At 38.9% G+C, this 21,770-nt stretch overlaps 1 protein-coding gene across 1 annotated transcript in view; it reads left to right on the forward strand.

The window, feature by feature from the left end:
- Positions 1–21,763, forward strand: part of LOC122524269 (PDZ and LIM domain protein Zasp-like) — a 29,726-nt gene extending 7,963 nt beyond the window's left edge. The window contains exons 2-18 of the mRNA XM_043646417.1: positions 4,227–4,378; positions 4,523–4,694; positions 4,871–5,007; positions 5,109–5,209; positions 5,541–5,703; positions 8,286–8,471; positions 8,721–8,826; positions 9,208–9,357; positions 10,712–10,798; positions 11,568–11,700; positions 12,137–12,181; positions 13,211–13,257; positions 14,532–18,379; positions 18,952–19,138; positions 19,201–19,321; positions 19,408–19,523; positions 19,726–21,763. Of these exons, the coding sequence (XP_043502352.1) occupies positions 4,227–4,378; positions 4,523–4,694; positions 4,871–5,007; positions 5,109–5,209; positions 5,541–5,703; positions 8,286–8,471; positions 8,721–8,826; positions 9,208–9,357; positions 10,712–10,798; positions 11,568–11,700; positions 12,137–12,181; positions 13,211–13,257; positions 14,532–18,379; positions 18,952–19,138; positions 19,201–19,321; positions 19,408–19,523; positions 19,726–19,803 (5,829 nt within the window). The 3' untranslated portion in view covers positions 19,804–21,763. The remainder of the gene's footprint in view (positions 1–4,226; positions 4,379–4,522; positions 4,695–4,870; positions 5,008–5,108; positions 5,210–5,540; positions 5,704–8,285; positions 8,472–8,720; positions 8,827–9,207; positions 9,358–10,711; positions 10,799–11,567; positions 11,701–12,136; positions 12,182–13,210; positions 13,258–14,531; positions 18,380–18,951; positions 19,139–19,200; positions 19,322–19,407; positions 19,524–19,725) is intronic.
- The last annotated feature ends 7 nt before the right edge of the window (positions 21,764–21,770 follow it).

Below are 21,770 nucleotides of genomic sequence, written 5' to 3' on the forward strand. Positions count from 1 at the left end.
GTTTACGTACGTAACACACAAAGTCGGATCTTTAAAAGCGATCGAACGTATCTTATCGGAAATAAAAAATGGTTGTTCTTGTCCTCGGTTATATGAAACGTCGAAGAACGACTCTATCTTAAGTACCTTTTAATAATGACTTTGAAAATATTAATGAGTCCTTGGCTGTTGGAAACGCCAGCAAAACGAATACGAGGGCCTCCCTTGCAGCACTCTCATTAGTGTCAGATTCCGTTCTGCTCTACAAATCATCGTAAAATTCTCTCCGACTGTAAATTAACTTAAGGACAGAATTTCATTCGCTGTGAGAAAACGACATTTACATTTTTCGTCGATGCCTCGAGGATCTTAGCTCGGTTCAATGCAAACGAGATCGAAATCGGCTTTTTTTATATTTCTCTCTCTCTCTCTTTCTCTTTCTAATTAATAATTTCTTCGAATGGCGAGGAAAAAAAAACGGGGCTAACATTAAAGAAATATCGAAAGCGCGTAATTAGCGTTACGGTCACACGGATTTCCACATCTCCCATCGTGGCGATCGTAAAAACGCTTTCACTTTTTTTTCATAAACTCGCCAGGGAGATTACATGTGCGTCGTATGCGGATGGGATGCATGCGTGGTGCATGCACGTTAGCAGCAGCAGCAACGTCCGAGTGTTTTTGAGAGTAGCGCGCGTATGAACGGACCTTAAGGCCTCGAAGAAAGAGATAGAGAAAAAAGGACAGAGATGCATTCCAGCATGGAAGGTGGGATGGATCCGTCTCTGATAACCCGCCCATTGGAATGCGTACCTCGTACACCTTGGTGAATTCTTTCCTTCTCTCGGTTTGACTGCACTCAAGTGCATCCACCCGTTGCATCCACAAGCTTTGCTCTGCTCTGCTCCGCTGCGACGTTTTACCAACCTATTTCTCTAATTCTAATTACTTTCCTCGTTTTAGATTTTACTTTCTCGAACACTATGAACTTCGAGGTTTAGATCAATGAGTTATAATATAGCGGAGTTGTATTGATCGAAGAAAATTTGTTCACGTAATTCGTGACAAATGATATCTACTTTCGATACACGTGGCGCGTTCGTTCTCTCGTGATGCATTCTTTTGCTCTCTTATCCTCTCGTTCACGCACACACACACACACACACATGTATGTTCGTATATCCGGCATACGTATTCGAGTTCTATTTTTAGACCGGTCCAAGCATATTTTTAGAGAGAGACTTTCACGGTGCCTACCAGCAGGTTTAACCCTGACTTACGCGCAACGTCCTACGTCTACTACTTTCTTTAGGACCTATGAACAACACTTCGACACAGTCCTCTCATCATCGTAGTCATTTCTACAGTTCGTCGACACTTTGGACTACATCTACGTAGTTACCTATCGTCCCTTAAAAAAATCGTGTCTCGTGTCGATGACCCCGAACGAAGAGAGACGTCAAGCTGTTTCCCCTCTCCCCTCTCCTCCCGATGGATAAAATTTCTCTTTTAACATTGTCGCATTGAATACAGGAGGGAGAAGAACGACACGGAGCCACGCATAATCTCTTATGCCATCCCATACATTGTACACAAATTGGCTCAAGTCGATCGGTTAATGCGACACGAAGTGAGCAAACCGACGACGAGAATATAATCGACGTACCTACCCACTTCGAAATGAATCTTACGACTTGACTGTGAAATCGCACGAATGTGTAAGACGAGGTATTGAATATGAGAAAGAAAGAGAGGAGAAATGGAATAATTCTTTTTCCTTTTTTCTCGTTTCTTTTCGATAAACAAAAGTACGCAATTGCGTACGTAAAAAATAAACGATGGGAATAAAAAAGAAAAGATATCATTAATACGTAAGAACGATGCATATAAGTTTTGGCAAATCTCGTACAATATCGCGCTGTGACACCAATGACGCAATTTCGTGATTCTATTTACAGGAATACGTGTAAGTAAGTAAGTATCATCAGCGAAACTAAACAACAACCGATTCGCCGTTCCAATTTTTGGCTTCGAGAGATTAAGAATAGAGATATTATAAATAATAATAATAATAATAATAATAATAATAATAATAATAATAATAATAGTTTCCGTAAAGAATCATTCATTTTTCATGAATGAAATAACGAACGGGAATGTTCGAGGATGTAGAAAAATTTATTTTCTTTTTATGTTTCACGGTTTGTGAACAGAGAACACTAGGCAGGAAGGAATCGAATGCATGACGCATAAGATCGCACGTAATCGTTTGTTATCGGGTTTGTGCTCGGGGTACTCGAAAAATGATCGAGTTTAGGAGAGGCCTATCTCTTTCTCTCCTTTCTTCGGCTGGTACGAATCGACCTACATACATTCCGCGTTCCTTCGTCGCGACGAACATAAAAAAATATCGAGTCTATCTTGCAAGAGCAGTGGCAACGGCAACGGCTACGGCAGCAACAGCTTCGAAGGTCTTTCTGTTTTACATCGGCTGGACCAAAGCGCGTGGTGGATTCGTCTTGGAATTGCAATAAAAATAACGTCGATAAATTAGACTCGTATTTATAGAAAAGGCGGGCTTCGCGAGAAACGCTTTCGATTCTCTTCTCTGCTATTGGATAGAGAAACATTCATTATTTTCTATACCAACCGAACAACCCGTTGTCGGGGTGATGTCGAGTAAAATAGATATAACACATTTGTTAACTGAACTTTGAATAATATTCGTCGTCTTATATTTATGTTTCATCCATCCTCGTTCTTATGCCACATGTTTTAATCAATTACCTACCTATTCTTCGAGAAAGAAACACTCGTGTAGAAATACTAGCTTCTTATACTCTTCTTTCATTTTACTTATTGTTCAAATGAAATCAGATCGTGCCAGTATTTCGAGACATTCTAAATATAAATCAACCGTTACCGATATATCTCCCCTTCCCAATCGCGGTTATTAATAATTCATGTCGAAAATCGGTTAATTAATAGTTAGTCATTCCTTATAAATAGACTTTTACGCTCGGCAATAGTTCGAAGTCTTATTATCGCATTTATAATTGTACACGATAGGATTGGCAGCGAATGGAATTACAGAAAACCGTTCATCATTTTCGTCCCGGTCCAATGCATCATTCTCGCGCCTTTCCTAAGATCGAGAAGTGTCGATTAAACTTACGCGTAACTCGCATACATCTTTTGTCATTTTCATAATCAATTTCTACGACTTCCGTAAATAATATTGAATAGCGTTCACGCTAAGCACACTAAGAGCTATCTTGCATTTATCGAGTATCAATTAATAGCTATCGGTTTAAATGAACAAAAATCTTCAAGAACGAATGAATTAAAATGATCGATCGCGAGATCGTTAAAAGGTTACTTAGGATAAGATCGGAAAGAGATCACAAGCAAAGAGAAAATTAATTGAGAAACTTCCACGAGTTAGAAAAAGAGAGAAAGAGAGAGAGAGAGAGAGAGAAAGTCGAGTGTGTATGCAATAAAGTAAATTAATTTATTCGAGGTTAGACGCTCGTTTGCTTAGGAATTCTAAGCATCGTGTCTATTAAGTCGAACTCGAACTCGAACTCGAAGTCAATGATCTCAAAAAGAAAAAGAAAGAAAGAGAGAGAGAGAGAGATTTTTTCGTCGTTTTCTTCTCGATCTTTCTCTTGATTTCCATCCTCGTTACTCCTGCTGTTCTCTTCACGTGAATGGACGCACAGTGTCCGAGATGCGAAGCGTAATGACGCGCGTGCACTTAAATATAGTGGCTGGAAGTCTGGAGTAAGAAGACGAAATGACGACGAAGGAGAAGGGTAAGAAGGAAGAGAGAAGAAGAGGAAGAAGAAGAAGTGGTGGTGGTGGTGGTGGAGGAGGAGGAAAGAAAAAGAAGACTTACGTCGGCGTGGGCACGTAAAAATAGACGCGGAGCAAACCAACGTCGTCGTCGTCGTCGTCGTCGTCGTCGTTGTCGTCGTCGTTGTCGTCGTTGCGACGTATCCGCACCTCGATCCTTCCCGGGATTTCTTTTTTAAATTAAAGGAGGGATCGTTAACCCTCGCGAATATTCAATTTATTTACTATTTCATATTGAAACGATCAAATTACTAAGAACCTTCTTTCCTTCGCTGTGTCACTGATCGGAAGATAAGAAAAATTGTCCGACACTGGTTTCTTTCTTCTTTCTAATTTTTTTCTTTTTTGTCAAGACACAAAAAATATGTTTAAGAAATTGAATTGCGTTGCAGGTCAATGGCGGGTCACCGGCCGAAGCAGCGGGTCTCAGAGCCGGAGATGCCGTCATTAAGGTCAACAGCACGGAAATGTACAATCTGAGGCACAAGGACGCTCAGGATGTCATCGTCAGAGCTGGGAACAATTTCGAGATAACCGTGCAGAGGTAAGAAGAAGAAGAAGAAAAAGAAAAAGATGAAGGAGAAGAACGGACGAGTGACTATCTTTGTTCTTCTCTCGTTTCTTTGTCCCGTTCTTTGTATGTACGTCGGATGAAAATTTTTGAAGCGGCGTTAATCGTTTCACGTAGAGGCGGCAGTACTTGGAAACCAAGCGTGACGCCGGTATCGTCTACGCTTCCATCACCGACGCCTGCTGTATCAGCTGGTAACATTACCCCGGTCACGAAGACGTCTCTGGCTGCAAAGAAACAGGATGCACCACTTATCGGAAGTGGACATAATTTCAGTCCTAAGCCATTCGTATGTATACATGGAACTTGATTTATATAAGTAATCGTAATAATAATAATAATAATAATGAACTTAGTTTTCGCGTTCTATCGCAAGATAGATAAAACAAAATGAACAAGATTTGAAATGATCGGCAAGTTTAATACAAGAGTCTACAAATTATTATTGTCTATTTTGCATTCCAGCTGAACGGTACGAGCGAGGGTCCAATAAAATCTATCGTAAACAAACAGTACAACAGTCCGGTAGGAATTTACAGCGAAGAGACCATTGCTGAGACTCTATCAGCACAGGCCGAGGTTCTCGCCGGTGGTGTCCTTGGGTAAAATAGAAAAAAAAAGTTCCTTCTTTTTAACGAAATCATCGGTTACTTTTTTTACTTCTTACTATCGCATCCATTTGTAATTTCCTCGACGTTTGCAGGGTTAATTTCAAAAAGAACGAGAAAAATTACAATGCGGAAAACAGCGAGGTATTTAAGATGGTACAGGAAGCTGATAAAGAACCGAAAACACCGGAGCCAGGTTAGCCGATTATAATAATTATTATTATCATTATTATTATTATTATTATCGATCGAAATCTATCTAAAATGTTCATAACTTTTTTTATCTGTTCGCTTTAATATCGTATTATACGCGTGTGTGTATATGAACACATAAAATTGCTGGCAAGAAAAAAAAGATCACTGGAGAACGAAAGACAAAATCTCGGTCTCCAGAGGATTTTTGTTGTATTTTTTGTTGTCGAAGAAAAAACTTGTATGAAAAATGGGAGGGGGAAAAATGAGAAAAAATCGATGACATGATCGAATGTGTCTGTGCATGCGGAAACGATAACTTGTTTGAAAAATAGCGGAACCAACTGGTACGAGCGGCGTGATAACGCCATCGTCGCCTGCCTTGGCTGGACTGAGGCCAGTGTCGGCGCCGGAAACGAAAACTCAGCCTCCGTCGACGCCCCAATCGAGCCTTCCACCAGGACAGAACATCTGTGCCGAGTGCGAGAGGCTCATCGTGTAAGTTCTACGCAAGGTCCGAGGGTCCGACTCTCCTCTCTCTTTCTCAGGGCCCTCCCCCCTTTCGAGAGCAAAACAGTCTCTCTTTACAGAAGACAATGATCATCTTTATGGACGAGAAAGGAGCGATGACGAACGCAATGTCTGATTAAGAGGAGGAGGCCGTTTTTTCTTTCTTTCTTTCTTTCTTTTTCTTCATAGGAAAAAATATCAGATACTCGAGTTCTTCTACTCGGTTCGATCCACAAAGGACACATTTACACACATGCACCGATTTGCATTCGCTTTGATAATTACGACGGTAGACTTATTCATTTTTGCACATTTTTTTTTTCTTTACTCAGTCTACCGTCATAATTATCGGTACAGTATCATAATTTACTCATACACTTGATAAATATTGCAAGAAAATACAGAAAATGCGTATAGGAGAAGATCGGATGTGAAAAAAGGCGATGAAATAGATCATCATCAGATATCATTTAGTTGGAGTTAGTGACGGCCTTTTTTTGTTTTCTCTAATTCCATGTCGTAGTATCTTCGAGGACAGAGTTTTACTCGTCGGTGAGCCACGCGATTGGCGGAAGGGCCACCTCGCCCAAATCACCCACGCCTCTGTTTCACGCCCTTGGTGGCGGTGGCGGTGGCGGAGCCACAACCCCGAATAGCCATGAATATCCACGAATATCAAACAACGAGGATCAACAACGTCGAGACCAGTCGCTCGTCCGTTGCAACAACTGCGACCGAGTGATCGTGTAACTATTTACGAAAAGAACGAACAAAATTATCTGTAGCCCTTTTCTTGCACGATCGACGGACGACGGACCGATTGGTGTCCATTTCTACGGGCCCAAAAGATTAACGAGCTTATCTTAACAAAAACAAAGTACACACTTTTTTCGAACACTGTATACCCAATTATCGTTAATCAACAAAATATTATTGAATAGATTTATTCGAGTTCATATGTTGCATACTGCAGACTTGTAACATAGGTTCTTCTTCTAATTATAATATTATTAATTTTAAATATGTGTGCGTATAAGTGTGTATATAAAAAGAATCTCGTTTCTCTTGCCCGTCGAAGAGACATCGAAAATGTTGTCCATTTGAATTGCTCGATTGTCGTACGTACGCTGGTATTTTATAATATCCTTGTCTCTAAGTGCTTCGATTCGTATAAAAAAAAAAAAAAACAAAAAAACAAGCAAACAAATAAAACCAACAAATATTCGTCGCTTTTTAACGAACAAAACCTAACTTTGTATTTCGTCTGTCGAGCGTTATATCGGATCAGGTATTATATATATGCTTGATGAATCGAAGCACATCAACTATACTTTTCTTCACTTTTGCCTCTTCGTCAACATCGCTTCTTCAAAAAGAACGAAGATCAATTCCATCGGTCAATGTGCCAAACAACTATTCATTTCTAGCATCTCGAACATTCGTCATCATCCGAGCTTGATGCTTGAATTTTCTCCGAATTTTTTTCAAGCGAACACACGAAAATACTTTGTTCAAGCTTTTCTTCATACGCCAAGCTCCATTTTATTATTCTCTCTTTCTTGCTATCTCTCTTTCTCTCTCTCTCTCTCTTATTTTCTTTTTTTGTCTTTCTATTTATTTCACTTAATTTATTTATCTGTTGCTCCATCACTCTCATCGTCTTTTTTCTACTCTTCTATTCATCATCTATTCTCTTCCAAGAGACAAAATCGTACGATAGAAGAAGAGTTTCGCTTTTGATGTTGTGAACATTGTTTTTTGTGACTGTATAAATTATTTTTTTGTGTTTATATTATCAAATTTTTTTTTTGTGCTTTTTGTGAAGCAAGCAATGCGTTGCCGTTCGTATTTTTATTATTTTTTCAACAATTTTTCGACAGATCGTGAATTTCTTCATTATCTTTCTCTCTCTTTCTCTCTCTCTCTCTCTCTCCCCCTATCTTTCTTTCCTCGATATATTTTTGTCGTTGTCTTTAAAGAACACATTATTACAATTTGGTGTTCAGGTAATTGGAAATCACGTAGCAGTTTTAAGCCTTGTTTTGTTTCAATTACAAATGGCGATGAAAGAACAAACAGAATCTTTTTTTGCTATCAACGATCGTTGAAGTCAGCTACAGTCGTTAACATAAATCATGAATTCATCATACTTTCATTACGTTTGAATAAATTCTTTTCGAATGTAATATGTCCCGGCCTCCTTCGTCGAGGTGTCGTGCTCCTCTCTCCGTGCTTTTTCAATATTCTAAAAAAAAGATAATAAAATTTACAAAATAAAACAACCAAAAAAAAAAAGAGAACCAAACGAAAAATCAAAAGAAAAATGAAAAATCGTGGCATGTCCGATTTAAAAAAAAAAAAAAACCAATTTGCTTCTTAGCGTCTGTCCAATGAATAATTTAAATATTCTCATCATTGTTTCAAGTTGATCTTCTTCTAATGCCAAAAAAAAAAATAAAAAAAGAAAAAGCTTTTTCTCTTAATAAATTAAATCAACCTTTAAAACACAATGTGTACGCAAAATAGAATAGATTTGGAATACAAAGTTAATCGTATTTCTTTTCTCGTAGAGGTGTCTTCGTTAGAATCAAGGAAAAAAATCTTCACGTGGAATGCTTCAAATGTTCAACGTGTGGTACTTCATTGAAGAACGTTGGTTACTACAATATCAACAATAAATTGTATTGCGATATTCACGCCAAATTGGTAGCCAGACAAAATGCACCTCCCGGTGTTATACCAGTCACTATGCCACCGTAAGTTAATTCCATTTAATTTATGTATCATTTAGAAAATCTATTGATCTCTATCGACCAGTGGGTAGATCTAAAATTACACATTTTCTAATCGTTTTTCTTTGGATATTGAATAATAAAAAAAAATATAAATAAATAAATAGATAAAAAAAATCATTTGACAAGACGTATAAAATCTATTTTGGATATAACGTGTGGGATAGAACATAATCAAGCATGCTAATAAATCATTCGGGGCATTGATTTCAGAGGCAGCAAAGCACCAGCCAGCACGATTTCTGCTGCGCTTTCGAACGTTGGCACACCTTTATCGCCACCGCTAAGCAATCACGGATCTTCACCGTTGCCGTTCACCGTAAGTATTAACCACCTTGGTTTATTTCCAACTTGCATGAGAGAAGATTCTTATATGTTTTATATTTATTCTATTTTATTTTATTTCATTTCATTTCATTTCATATTTCATATTTCATTTTATTTATTTATTTACTTATTTATTTATTTATTTATTTATTTATTTATTTATTTATCGCTTATATAACGCAACTACTTTGCATCGAGAGTCGCTTTACGCACTGCGAGTGATCACGCGAGATTATTTATCGAACACATCTGAAAGAAATCAATCATACAGAAAGAATATTTTCGAAAGATATACCCTAACAAAAATCGTGTGTTCTTCTTTTTTTTTGTTTTTGTTTTTGTTTTTGTTGCTTGGCACTAAACGCTTTTCCAGAATTGCGGCCGTACTAGTCCAGATTATGGTTACGATCGTCAATCAAGAGGAACGCCGGTGAACAGGAATGGCTGCATCAGGAATGGAGAGTGCAATGGGGAATCGAAAACGTTTACGAGCACTATCACCATCCAGACAGGTGGCACGGAGGTTGGCAGTGTGCTCTGATTTTATTCGGACTCGATTTAATTAATCACTCGTTCTATACTATTAATATTTTCTGATCATATTTTGTGCACGTATTCTCGCACGCGTTATCTTTCGTCTCGTTGATAACAATCTGTCAGGAAGGAGATTGTTCGTCCTCGTCCCCAAAAAAAAACCAAAAAAAAAAAACAAAAACACGGTCCAGTCAATTTTTCATTTCCCTATTACGTCGAAACAAGAGTCACATCCTTCGTCAAAGTGAAAGTTAAGCTGTAACGAAAGATCAATCGTTACGACTTAGGCGGAAGTGACGCGCGTACATCGATTCAATGATAATCGACTCGATATGAATTGTATTTAAAGGTGAATTGAATGAAAAAAAAAAAAAAAACAAGATTCGAAACCGTAAGTGCATGGTAATAAAATCAAAATCGGTCGATCGTAGTAGTTGCGTGTCTGTTACGTAAAAACAAGACGCGTATTACGCAACGAAACTAGTCAAAGTTACGAGCTTTCTCTCTCTCTCTCTCTCTCTAAAATGATTTTGAGATTAGAAATGATTTCGCTTTATATTTTAATATTATAATAATTTGTTTATTTTTTTTCGATCGTTCAAAGATCAACCCTTTTTCCAACGAACTGGACTATCTTTCGTTTTAACGAACGACGAGGACCTTTCCTTCTTCTTTTCTTCCCCCCACCCTTATTGCACCGAACTTTCTAGCGAGTTTATTCAATTTTAGGATAGAATAAAAATGAGTTTCGAGTCGAGGAGAACGTATCGATAAATCTCCGTAATTTAATCTTAAATTTGCGAAAGGTGACTCGCTCGAGTGTGACAGCACGGGTCGGTAATGCGGTCAGGTCTTATTTATATTTCGCAGTGTGCTAAAAAACGATCTCGATTTAACGTCATCGTTTAACGAGTAAGATGAGATACGCGAAATAATCGTTCGAAATAATCCGTTACTTTAGATTTGATTATTTGTAACGTTTAGAAACGATCGCGTATTATTCCATTGTTCCTATAGATTCGTATTGGTTATATAAGAATACGATAGAATAGAATAAAATTAGGATCTGTTGCGACAACGGAAAGATCGATTTATCGAGAATGAATCAAGTGCCAATCATTCTTAAAATTTGTTATGCCTCATCGTGACTAATTAGTCATCGTCAAGTGGGTCCCTCCTCGTCTCTTTTGATTCTTCTTCTTCTTCTTCTTCTTCTTCTTCTTCTTCTTCTTCTTCTTCTTCTGCTATTACTTCTTCTACTTATTCTTCTTCGTACCTTCTGTTTATCTAATCTTCGTGGTGATAAAACACGTGACGGATTTGTGTCGTTTTGTGTATTACAGTCGTCTACCACCACCAACAACAACACCACCACCAGCAATCACGTTGGCAGTTCGCCCGTCGAACCACCCGGTTTACGATCAGTCCAGGTAATATCTTCGAACGATCAGTTACGCTCAACGACTTCTCTCTCGCAGAACCCTAAAACGCGGCTCGACATTTTTCTCGGTACGTTGTTAGTGATCGTCTGTGTCCTGTCGAGAAGAAAAATTCTATTTAGAAAGTTAATATCTCTATCGAGAGTTTAACAATACAAATTTAATGATTAAAGTAGAATTGTACGTTAAATAGATTTCGTTTTATTTCTGTAATACGATTTCTAGGAATGTCACGTATCGTCTGACGTCCAAATAAAAATCGATCTATCAAATTTATTCTCCGTTTATATCAACTTCAAGAGGATTATTTATAAACGATTTATTAACGAAGAATCGTCTATTTAATGGCTGTAATTAGAAAAAACGAAGAATTATTACTTTCGATTATTACCCAATCGTTTTGCACGAGCCGTAGTAGTAACGCCAATTAACACCATTTTTGTGTGTCAGTGTATTATTACGTAAATTTAATTATTAACAATATAGTGTATATGAAATATATTATTTTGATTTATACAAAATGTGATTAGGATTTTCACGATCGAAAATCTATTTTGAAATAAGACAAACAAGCTAGTCGTCCCTTTGATCAGTGTTTTCCAGACTCCGACATAATCGTGTTTTAATAATTTTGTATTCAACGTAAGTCCGCTACTTTCCGTATGGTAAATAATATCGTTGTTAACGAAAGATTTTCTAAGGTGTAATCGTGAATTAACAATAAATTCTTAATTAATATCAATGATTTATTTCTTTGCAGACACCGACGTCGAATAGTCTAATCGGGCCTAAGCCTTTCGGTGGATCGAGCACTTTGTCGAATCTTTCATCACCTCCGATAGCAAATTCGGGAAACAGTATTCTTCCACGCGTGCAGAATCAGACCGCAACCGGTAAGCTTTTCATTTCGATGACACGATATTTAATTCTAAACGAATGAACGAAAGAATATGAATGATAAAATAATTCAATACTATCATTAATATCAATTTTCAAAATAATGAACAAAATCGATATTGCTATTATTCATATTCTTTTGATCATTTTATAAAAAATAAATTGAACAATGGCAACCATTTGCAAACGATAACGGGATGGATAGCCGTCAGAATGATGAAACTCGAACGATTAGCGACCCAGATCGTGCTCTGGTATCAAAAAATAATCCTTTTATAGAATAAAAATAAAGTGATATAAGAAAAATATTGATTGACCAAATAAAATGGTCGAGAAAAAAAAGAACAATCTCGCAAATACTTACATACGTTCTCCTAGCGACGTGCTCGCTTTTGTCCTTGGCCTAACTATATCTTCGATTGTTGCAAATAGGTCTCTTCTCTGCACTGCCAAAGCCAAAAAGTTCGCCCTTCAGAGGTACGACGATAGATTAGATCCGACTGACCGAGTTTCGAGCTTTGGCTAATGCGTCCCCTTTGGCTTACCTCCTCACATTTTTTCACTCTCTCTTTCTCTCTCTCACTCTCTCTCTCTCTTTCTTTCTTTCATTCTCTTTCTTTCTTTTTCTTTCTCTTTACATCTATCTTTGTCTATAAACTTTTTCTATCTTTCACGCTAGTATCATTTCTTGATCTAACATGATCGAAATTGTATCTTTTTCTGTGCGTCGAAAAGATGGCATACGACGGTGACGAATTAAAATATTGAAACAGATTTCATTTTCTTGTAACGTCATTCTGTTTAATAAAACAATTGAATGAAGGCCTATTTTTTTTACTAAAAGCTATGTCTTTCTTTTCTTTTCTTTTTATTTTATAAAAAGATGTAATCTGTGACGATAATTTTATTCGATATCGCATAAGCTTCCTCTGCTCTCGCTCATTTTTCGCATTCCGTTCGTTTCTATTATTCGCTCTAGGACGATAGAAATTAATTAATGAATAATAAACGTCGTGAGATATTCGATAATATCGTGTAAGTTAGAAATCTATTATTAATTTATTCTAATATAATAGTATTGGTAAAAAATGAAAGTGTTTTTCTACGAAACAATTGTGTAGGAAGCGTTGCATATATTCTGGCGCGCGTTCATCATCGTTTCCTAGTGCCATCTAACGCTGGAATACTCGAACTAACTTTGGTGGTGCACCCCCCGACAGTAGGCAATTCGTAGACACGCGTGTTCGAAAAAAAGAATATCATTGAAACGAATTTTATTAAATTTGTTTAAGTCGACAGTCTTCTTCTCGTTCGTTGAAATTGCGAAATATGCGACACCTTTTCTATTATATTGATATCATTTTTTTTTTTTATAAAAATTCTGATTTGAATATATACGCAATTTTGTTGTCTTTACGATTGTCGATCATAAAAACCTTCCTTTCACTTTACAACACACGTTCCTCTTTCCTTAAACGTAATACTGCTTTTCTTATCTTTTTTCAGCCGGTCCATCTTTCAACCCAAAACCCAGACCCTTCTCCCTCACATTCGCATGAGTCGGTAACTCTCAAGAAACGTCGTCGTCGTCATCGTGCCGATAAACAAAAAATAAATAATATACAAAATTCATATTCGCTATATATATATCTTACAACGCGAAACTATCAAAGAATTACACGCATTGAAATTATAACGGAATTCATATTGTATTTACGAATGATTATGAATATTTATCTATAAAATACATTTGAGAGAAATGACAAAAATGCAATGCTGCGTCGTTTAAACAAGAAATGTTAATATTTCTATATAATATTACACACACACACACACACACACACACGTCACTGATTCTAATTTGGAAAAAAAGGAACAAATATTTTTTTAAAAAATAGAAAAGGAGTGTGCGTTGAGTAGCGACCTACTTCGGAGACAAATAAAGTTTCGTCGGCTGGATTGCGATGTGCCAATTAATAGATAACAAATAAATGAAGAGAATCAAACACATAGTAGAGTATCATAAAATTGTCGCTCAGCAAACGGCGTCGATTTATTTTGGATAAATTTCGATATCGCACATCATTCGCGTGTCATCTTCGCACACACGTTCCCCATTTTTTAACAGCGTTCTTTTTTTGGTTTTTCTCTGCTTTTTCGCATAGAAATACTCGAGAGAAGAAGCTCGAGAGTAGAAGACGCACTTGAGCTGTTTAAAAAACTAACGAATCGTTTCTTTGGATCTTTTAGTATTGACCGCCCGATGAAATATAAACGAGCTTTTGACGAGCCTAGAAAATATTATATTTAGCTAATAACCATAATGATATTTTTTAGCATTAAAGAAAGAAAACATTTTGCTTCGACATTTTCTCGAACGCACTGTTTTTTCTCTATTATCTTTTCTTTTCTTTTCTTTTCTTTTCTTTTTTTCTCTCTTCATTTCGCTATTTTCTTTTTTATTTAGCGTAACCCGGCACGTGCCCGTTTTCTCAAGTCATTTATCTGTCCGTCTGTTAGAGATAATTGCAACAGATAAACGGGATAAACGAGCAGATAAGAAACGGAAAGAGGACGGGTACGAGCCGTTCAACGTGCTTCTTACTCACCGCAAATTTCTCTGTTTTTTTGTTTGTTTGTTTGTTTGTTTGTGTTTCTTGTTTCATACTAACATGGCCTTTTCTCCAAACCTAATTGACCGCACGTCCCGAGTATCTTTATGTATTATCCGTTTGACTTTGTTCATCCCGTTTCTTCCATCCTCGCGTATCTTTATTAACAAACGAATAAATAAACGAAAAAACAATGGCCACCGTGTCCCTGAAAATATTCCCTATCCCGAAAAACCTTATCAGAGGTCCACGAAAAGTTCTATTATTACGATTGCGTCGAGGAAAGCAGACAAACTACAAGATCCCCTTCGAATCCATCGACCGGTAGACTTAGCAATCGAAATTCGGTGAAATCTCGAAGTCTCGCTTGGCCACCGACTAAATCGATCGAGGACATAACATATCCGACCGCCAGTCCTTTGTACATCGATCCGAATCCGGTGTTAGATCGTCGAGATCAGCACGCGGTAAAGGATAAACGTGCGAGTATCGAGGCCTGCGAAAAAGTATTGAAAATAAGAAGAAGCGAGAGTACTGATCGGGACTACGAACGAACTTCACGACAAGGTTATTATATCGATCAAGACGCGATGGACCGTGTAAGTTGTCCAGGTCCCGTTTACAAGCGAGTCGAGTTGGTGGATACAAATGGTGGTGGTGGTGGTGGTGCAAGAAGAGAATCCAGACGAGAAACTTCTAGGCCTAGCTCGACCGATAGTTGTGTTAGAAGATCGTTGACACCTACAAGAATCTATCAACCGATACCCAGACCCTGGACAGCAACCGTGTCAACTGGTGGCAATCTTTACGAGAAGAGTTACGGATCCGAGGAGCAAGCAAAAGTTTGTAAAAAGTACAAGAGCGAGATATGCCAGAGTGAAGAAGTTCTCGAGGGTGGCGTGCGAGAAGAACACCGAGCTTTTCGAGCTGAGATGAGTCGAACGGAAGAAACCGTATCCCCTAAACCACCACTGCCGTGTCAAGCGCGTCCTGAAACACCTCGAGAAATCGTCAAAGAATTCGACAAAGAAGTCATGGATTTGAGAAAAGTCGAAAAAGATACGACCATCGATACGACCGAGACTCGGCAGTACGTACCGTCCGATGTAGTTGCTGTTCAAAAGGGAATCGAAGGTGAACACGATCTTATCACTGAAACGGCCGAGGAAGATATCGGTGATATGCACGTTAAGAAAACAACGACTTATGAAAAGACCGTGGAAGTTTTATCACCCAGGGAAGGTTCGCCGGCGTTGGAACAAATCGAGGAAGTGGAATCGTGCACGCGTAGAAGTACGACGAAAGTTGACAGACAATCTGTCGTCGAAGGTACGACGGAAACGAAAACGGTCGAGGAATCTGCCGAAGTTGTAACCTCGGCCGTAGATGCCACGAAATTGATCGAACAAGCAAAGATAGATGAGGAAGAAAGGAAGAGGGAAGAGGAGGCAGCGGAGAGAAGGAAACAGGAAGAGGAAGAGAGGAGGAGAAGGGAGGAAGAAGAAAAGAGAAGACGAGAAGAGGAGGAGAGAAATAAAAAGCACGTCAGTTTCAGGGAGGAACAGGACGACGACGACGAAGAAGTTGTCGAAGTAATTAGAGAGAAACCTCTTGGTCGTACGGTAATACACGAGGAGAAGGTTACAGAATCGGATGGTTCGAATCCAGGTTGCAAGAAAATTACTAAAGAGACGTACGAGGAAATTGTGGAGGAAGTTCTCGTTCAAGAACGAGTTAAAAGAAGAGACGTGGAAGAGGAACGTAGGAAGAGTTTGAGAGAACAGGTCGAAGTTCATCAGAGTCTTCGCGATCAAGGAAGACATCCGACTCCTCAAGAACGAAAAGTTGGAGCTAAGTATACCCCCCACGACAACATGGAGACTTGCAAGAAACACGTTCAATTTATGAAACAAACTGAGACGGGACCTAAACCGATTTCCGACGGACCCGTACAAAATGCCACACCGAAAGAATGGAAATCCGAAATGGTGAATGCTTTGACCACCGCACCGGATCGTCCCTTCACGCCCGTGAGTTCAACCGTGAAAGAACTTTACACCGAAGAAACTGTATATTTGGATCACAAAATAAGACCAGTACCAAAACCAAAGGAACGTCCGATATCGCCGTTCCAACGTGCTTTAACGATAGCTCCGGAACGTCCTTACACTCCGCTCAGTCGAGTTATCGGACCGGAAGATCGAGAAGTTGGTAGAGCTCAGACACCAGTGGTTACACCTATTCCGGATGGAATTTGTCCACCAGCTGATATTCTTTATGGCGAATTGAAAGATTCTTATCGTCGAGAACAAGTTTGTACGAAGAAAATAGTACCGCAGCCGTTGCCTACCCCACCTCCTGATTATCGTTTGAGAGATTCCTCGGTTTCACCGTCGAGATCTCGGCCCTGCAGTAGAGCCGACACACCTAGTAGTAAACCCTCGACGGTGGGATTGAGAAAACCAGACACCATACCGATTTATCAAAGGAATCTCGTGGCCATGAAGAAATCTCCTGTCGAAGCACAACCCTATGTTCCTAGTCGATCTCCAACGCCAACTCCAAGAAGAAGCAAATCTCCGGCACATGGACCACCGTCACCTCCGTCTTATTACACGAAAGCGCAAGCACCTAAAATCAGAGACGATCCTCCGTGGGCCGTTAAAGAAGCTCCTCCTCGACCACCGTCGAAACAAAGCTCGATACACTATCCCTCGCGTAAAACCATTAATTATACCGTAGAAGAGGATACGGATACTGGTCACAGGAAACAAGAATACATGGGTTGTAAGACGGTACATTACGACGAACGACAGGCGGAAGAAAAGCAACAAGAATCCGATTCCGTACACGCCCAATACCAAGAACGACGATCCATGACCTGCGATGATACCAGCGAAGAAAATAATACCGTTTGTCATATTAAAAAGGCACTGCAAGTTGTCGAGGATTACGAGAAATGCGAGAAAAAGACTATGGCGATTACGCAGCCATCGTCGGAAAAGAAAGGAGAATGTTCTATCATTTCGACGACTCATGCGGACGTAACTCTACCTTGTCCAATGAAACGCAAACCTGTCGAGGTTCCTAAAGTTCAACCAACGTACAGTAGCTCAACTGAGGTACGTCACGTTCGCTACGAAACACCAACTCCTCCTGCAACTAAATGTCCAGAAACCGGAGTGACCGTCTTACCGTGCAAAGCTCATTCCGACCAAGGCACCAAAGCTGGCATAGTGGTCGTACCCTGCGATGGACAACCAAGTCGTCCAAAGACAGGCATCTGCGTGATGCCGACTCCTGATCGATCCGGGGTTTGCGTATCGCCCTGCTTCGGTCTTAGACCCGGTTCTTGTGGGCAACCGTCTGGTTATTGCGGTGGCGAATCGGCAGGATGCGATTTTGAAATACCCAACTGTCCAGAATCCGGTGTCTGCGTGGCACCTCGTCCGGATGGTTCCGTCTGCGTGGCACCTTGCAAGAAATCTGCCGGCCAATGTCTTCGCAAGAGCCAAAGTCGAACGAATCTTCCTTTCCCACAAATCCCACTCCCCTACGAAGAGGAATCCAGTCCTCAAACCAACCAGCGTTGTTCTTTCGAGCCAATCCATAAGCCTAAAACTAATCTCAGCGGACAGCTTGCGCGACTAACAGCTAAAAATCGAGATATTCCTACCGTTCAGCTTTACAAACCACTACCGCAACAATGCCAACAATCCAGCAGTCAATGTGAAAACCAATGTGAAACCACGAAAAGCTATCATTGCGAGACCAAAAGCTTCTATCAGTCCCAAAACCAATGTCAAACCGGAAGTCATTGTCAGTCTCAGACTAGCTGCCAGGATGGCTTCCATTGCTCCCCTAGTAAAACCCCAAATTTAGTAGACCCACCAAAAATGTCATCCCACCCGGATCTAGGTACCGGAGGTCTCGGTGGTTCCGGCTCGAAAAGCGGATCCTTTGCTGGTAGCAGTGCACCTAAACGTGGAAGGGGTATCCTCAATCAGGCTGGTGGACCAGGTTCCCGTGTACCACTCTGTGCTCATTGCAACTCCTACGTCAGGTAGGACGATGCCTGACTCGTCGATCGTGTGCCTGATTTTTTCATTAACTTCTCTGGATTATTTTCTTTTTCTTTATTTTATTTCCCGATTGCAGTGTGTCCTCGCTTTTTTATTTGACTATCGAGACAACCAGAATCAAAGGATTACGTTTGTTATAATTAATAAACGAATGTTCGTCATTTTTATTATTTTTCAGTGCTTGCCGAATATATTCCGTTTTTGTGTGACTTTGAATGAATTTTCGTAACTTAACCGTGTGCCGTCTAAATAATTAACATAATTTCATTGCACGTTGTTGACAGCTAACGGAGAAAATACTAATCATACAACAAACGGTTTCGTCGTAAAGCCAGTTTGCTGTCAGGACAACAAGACTTGCACGAGGTTCGTATAATTCACCTGTGTTACGTTCGAAATAAACATTCGAATGATTAATTAATATCTGCGTGCGTGTGTGTATGTGTGTGAATGTGTTAAACTCATCTTCTCGTCAAGTTAAATGCGTGTTCTTTATACTTCTAATTATTTTAATACATTAATTATCATTAAAAATAATATAATTTTCGTTCAGAGGACCATTCATTACCGCACTGGGACAAATCTGGTGCCCAGAACATTTCGTATGCGTGAACACTCAATGTCGTCGTCCATTACAAGACATAGGATTCGTCGAGGAAAAAGGACAACTTTACTGCGAATATTGTTTCGAAAAGTTCATCGCACCGTCTTGCAACAAATGCAACAACAAAATCAAAGGCGTAAGTATTATCAATCATTTTGATCGATTAACAGATCGTACAAATTCGTATCAATTTTGTAGGACTGTCTAAACGCAATTGGAAAACATTTCCACCCTGAATGCTTCAACTGTTCGTATTGTGGAAAACTTTTTGGCAACAGCCCGTTCTTCTTGGAAGAAGGTTTACCCTACTGCGAAGCTGGTTCGTTTATCACCATTTCACCATTTGTTTATTTAACAATACGACTATATCGATTATTAATTTTAATTGTTTTATTTTTCTATTAGATTGGAACGAACTTTTCACGACAAAATGCTTTGCCTGTGGATTCCCGGTGGAGGCTGGAGACCGTTGGGTAGAAGCCCTCAATAATAATTATCACAGTCAGTGCTTCAACTGCACGGTAAGTTTCAATCATTTTTACAATCAATTTATTGGATAAATAGCTTTGGATAACGGAAAAATTAGAACAGTTGTTCAGAAAACAGAAAACCCGTGGAATCTAGACACTCAATGAGCCCAAGTTTTTCACGAATTCTATATGCATATATATAACACACACACACACACACATACAAATTGATCACCATTTTTGAATGTTGCAGATGTGCAAGAAGAATCTCGAGGGTCAAAGTTTCTACGCGAAAGGTGGTCGTCCTTTCTGCAAAAATCACGCGCGTTAAAATTCCTCACAGATGAAGAACGCGCGCTGCAAGGAAGAAGAGGAAATTAAGAGAAGGATGAAAATAATGAAAAAAAAAAAGAAGAAAAAAGAAAACATTAAAAATAGACGACGAATAATCCTTTCCTTCGTCGTTCGTCCTTCTTCTTAAAATCTTCTTCTTTCTTCCTTTCTTTCTTTTCCATATCGAGCTGAAATCATTCGACTAACCGATCGTTGCCAGAGTTACGAACACGTCGGATAACTTTTTATTATCAAATTTCATCGTATTTTTATCACAAACAACGAACAATGAGAAAATTCAAGAAAGTATTCGTTAAATCCGTTCGAGTTCGTGGCTCAATTCGCGTACCCGCTTGCAAGCGTTCCGTGTGTAAGAAGAAACCAAGATATAAGAAATATATATATTTATACATACTACTACATACATGCATATTATATACCAAAAAAAAAAGGAACAAAAAAGGAAAAATAAAAAGGAAAGAAAAATCGGAGCGAAAGAATTTTGAGAGCCGAGAGTCGGGATAGAAAAAAAAAATAAGGAACAAAATAAGAGGAAAGAAAAAAAAAAACAAGGCGGATGGGAAAATTGTAAGCGCATTGGCGCGCGCGTGGCCGGAATAAAAGCATCGTTTCATATATATATATATATATATATATACACATGTGTGGGTGTGTGTGTGCGTGTGTGTGCGCGCGTGTGTAGATACATATTAACAAGGCAAGGATAAGGATAATAATAATTAATAGCGACTTAGAGTTCTCGGTTGGAGGAGGGGGGGTTGGTGGGGGAGGACCGTGCTCGAATACCTCGTAAAACTCGGTTGCAGAGAATTCTGCGGCGAATCTCTTTGTCGAATCACGCAAAGGTCAAGCGAGCAATTAGCGATTAACGAAGAAGGATCATTGCCATATTTCTCGTTGCTTCTCAAGGTGCACTTCTCGAGGATGCATTTTGAACGATTAACGGAAAATAACCCAGCTTAAAATGTCTACGGACTATGTGCTCGACCAAATTTTTAAGAGAATACGTGTGCGAGAGAACGAAAGAAAGAGAGAGAGAGAGAGATGACGAATGAAAGGAACGAAAAATAAAAAATAAAAAAACAATACCAAGTTATCTATACGATTTCGAAAAGAAAAAAAAAGCTCCAATCCGATCACGTGCGTAGCGTCCGTTTAGTAGTACAATTATCCTTGAAAGTAATCTACGAGCTATACAATTCGAAAGGTTTCGTAGCTTAAACTCGCTAAAGCTTTTCTCTCGTTTATATATATGAATTCAATAATTTTAAAGAAAGAAGAATATTTTTGTTGTTAACATTTCGAAAACGTATATGCGAAGATTATTACGATTATTTTTATTCTTTTCATTTTCTTTCTTTCTTTCTTTTATTTTTTTTTTGTTTTGTTTTTAAATGTACTAGTCAAACGTTGAAGTATCGAAATGGAATGTGAAACGTTTTTACATAGATCGCAAAAGCAAATGACAGAGTAGTACCGATACAATGAGAAAAGAAAATGTTCTTCGATCTAATAAGACGAGCGCGTGCCTATTGTCACTAACGCGATTCGATCATGATTCTGTGCACGTGGATCATGAATCAACGATTATATCGCACCGATTAAATATATATTTTTTAGCTTATATTAAATCGAATTAAAAAAGCGAGCGTTGTAATCATATATAACCGTAGTCTTATTATAGTGCATACGAAACTCGCTTCTAGTCGAGCAAACTGATCGAAGATTATCAATTGATCTCCTCGACTTAATAATAATAATAATGATAATAATAAAAAAAAAAGGGGAAAAAAACACACAAAATAATGAAAAGAAAAAAAAATCTATCGAAAGGGAGAAACAACTCGACAAGAGCGAAAGCACGAGCCATACTACACGATAATCTTCTAGACGAGGTTACCGATTTTTCTGTGCCATCTGCACGAGTTCGTATTGAAGGGAAAA

The sequence above is a fragment of the Polistes fuscatus genome, unplaced genomic scaffold (genome assembly GCF_010416935.1).
Source record: "Polistes fuscatus isolate 324 unplaced genomic scaffold, CU_Pfus_HIC Scaffold7, whole genome shotgun sequence".
In the NCBI taxonomy this organism is placed as follows: domain Eukaryota; kingdom Metazoa; phylum Arthropoda; class Insecta; order Hymenoptera; family Vespidae; genus Polistes; species Polistes fuscatus.